This window comes from Cariama cristata, unplaced genomic scaffold (genome assembly GCF_000690535.1).
Source record: "Cariama cristata isolate BGI_N322 unplaced genomic scaffold, ASM69053v1 scaffold22695, whole genome shotgun sequence".
NCBI lineage: Eukaryota > Metazoa > Chordata > Aves > Cariamiformes > Cariamidae > Cariama > Cariama cristata.
This window is the reverse complement of record NW_009618439.1, coordinates 3,565-4,850: the sequence shown is the minus strand read 5'-3', so window position 1 is coordinate 4,850 and position 1,286 is coordinate 3,565. Positions and strand designations below refer to the sequence as shown.

At 55.4% G+C, this 1,286-nt stretch overlaps 1 protein-coding gene across 1 annotated transcript in view; it reads left to right on the top strand.

The window, feature by feature from the left end:
• The window catches only part of LOC104162195 (FERM domain-containing protein 6-like), a gene marked incomplete at its 5' end in the record, with an annotated part of 5,789 nt that overhangs the window by 939 nt on the left and 3,564 nt on the right, over positions 1-1,286 (top strand). The window contains one exon of the mRNA XM_009700864.1: positions 459-614. Coding sequence (XP_009699166.1) covers positions 459-614 — 156 coding nt within the window. The remainder of the gene's footprint in view (positions 1-458; positions 615-1,286) is intronic.

The following is a 1,286-nucleotide window of genomic DNA, read 5'->3' as shown; positions in this document are numbered from 1 at the left end:
GGGTCCCCTGCAGCCAGGGCCGCCAGCGAGGGGATGATGAATAAAAGTTCTAGGCACCCTTGTCCACTTCATGGGCTTTCTCGGTTTTGCTCCCACACCTGCCAGCTTCTCTTTCTTCTCTCACGCGTGTTGCTGAGGAGCGAGAGCCCCGGGGCCGCGTCCTGGCACCCCTCTGCGGGGCTCTCCCTGTGCCGCCACGGCTGTCACCGGTGGTGTCAGCTCCACGGGACGGGCACAGGGAGCAAACGGGCACTTCCCAGTGGGCGATCCTGCTGGGCGAGAAGTCGTTGCCTGCTATATCTATTTTATTTTTGCTTGAGGATCTCCGTGATGGAGCAATTCCCTTTTCCCTTGGAATCGCCGCTGCCCGGGAGCACCGAGGCTTGGCATCCAGCCCCGATGGAGCCCGGAGCAGCTCCCCTGGATGAGCTTCTCTGCTTCTTTTCTCTTCCAAACAGGTGGTTGCAAAGAGGGGCAAGGACTACATCCTAAAGCACGTCCCGAACATGCACAAAGATCAGTTTGCCCTGACGGCCTCCGAAGCCCACCTCAAGTACATCAAGGAGGCCGTCCGGCTGGACGACGTGGCCGTGCATTACTACAGGTTGTACAAGGTGAGCCCCCGGCCGGGCTTTGGATTCGGGATTGCTTTTTATTAAAAGGAGCAACCGCCGAGCAATTTCTAAGGTATTTTGGGAAGAGCCGCGTTTAAATTGGCACTCGCTGGCTGGAACAGAGTGGGTTTGAGGGCAGTGCTTCGCTCCCAGAGGCAGGGAGGTGAAGGGTTTTTTTGTAGTCTTGCCATTTTCTACAAGTTACGGAGAGGTGAGAGGTTTGCCGGAGGCAGCCGTGAGGTTTCTGGGATCTTATTTTTTGGTAGCCCCTCCCTGAGAAATACAGGGTGGGTTTTTCTCCTGGGAACAAAGCGCTTTGTTTGCTGGGAGCTGGTGTTTCACGACCCGTTTGGTAGCATCCTTAAGTGAAAGAGGAGAAACCTTCGGGAGAGCACAAGGTGCCACTGTAGGAACAGGTTGGGCTCAAGCGTTGAAGCATCCCAGCTCTGTTTCTGAAGGTCCTGCCAAGTTTTCTGAGGTTAAACTGCTTTTCCAGACCCTTAAGCTGGGATGTTTCTGGGCGGTGAGGGGAGCAGCAGGCACCCGAGGGGCGAGACTGGGGAGGGTGTTAGAGGATGGGACCGGACGGGGTGTGTGCGTCACGAATGAAACAGTTGGACTCGATGATGTTAAAGGTTTTTTCCAACCTTTCTATGATTAATGTGGCACCTA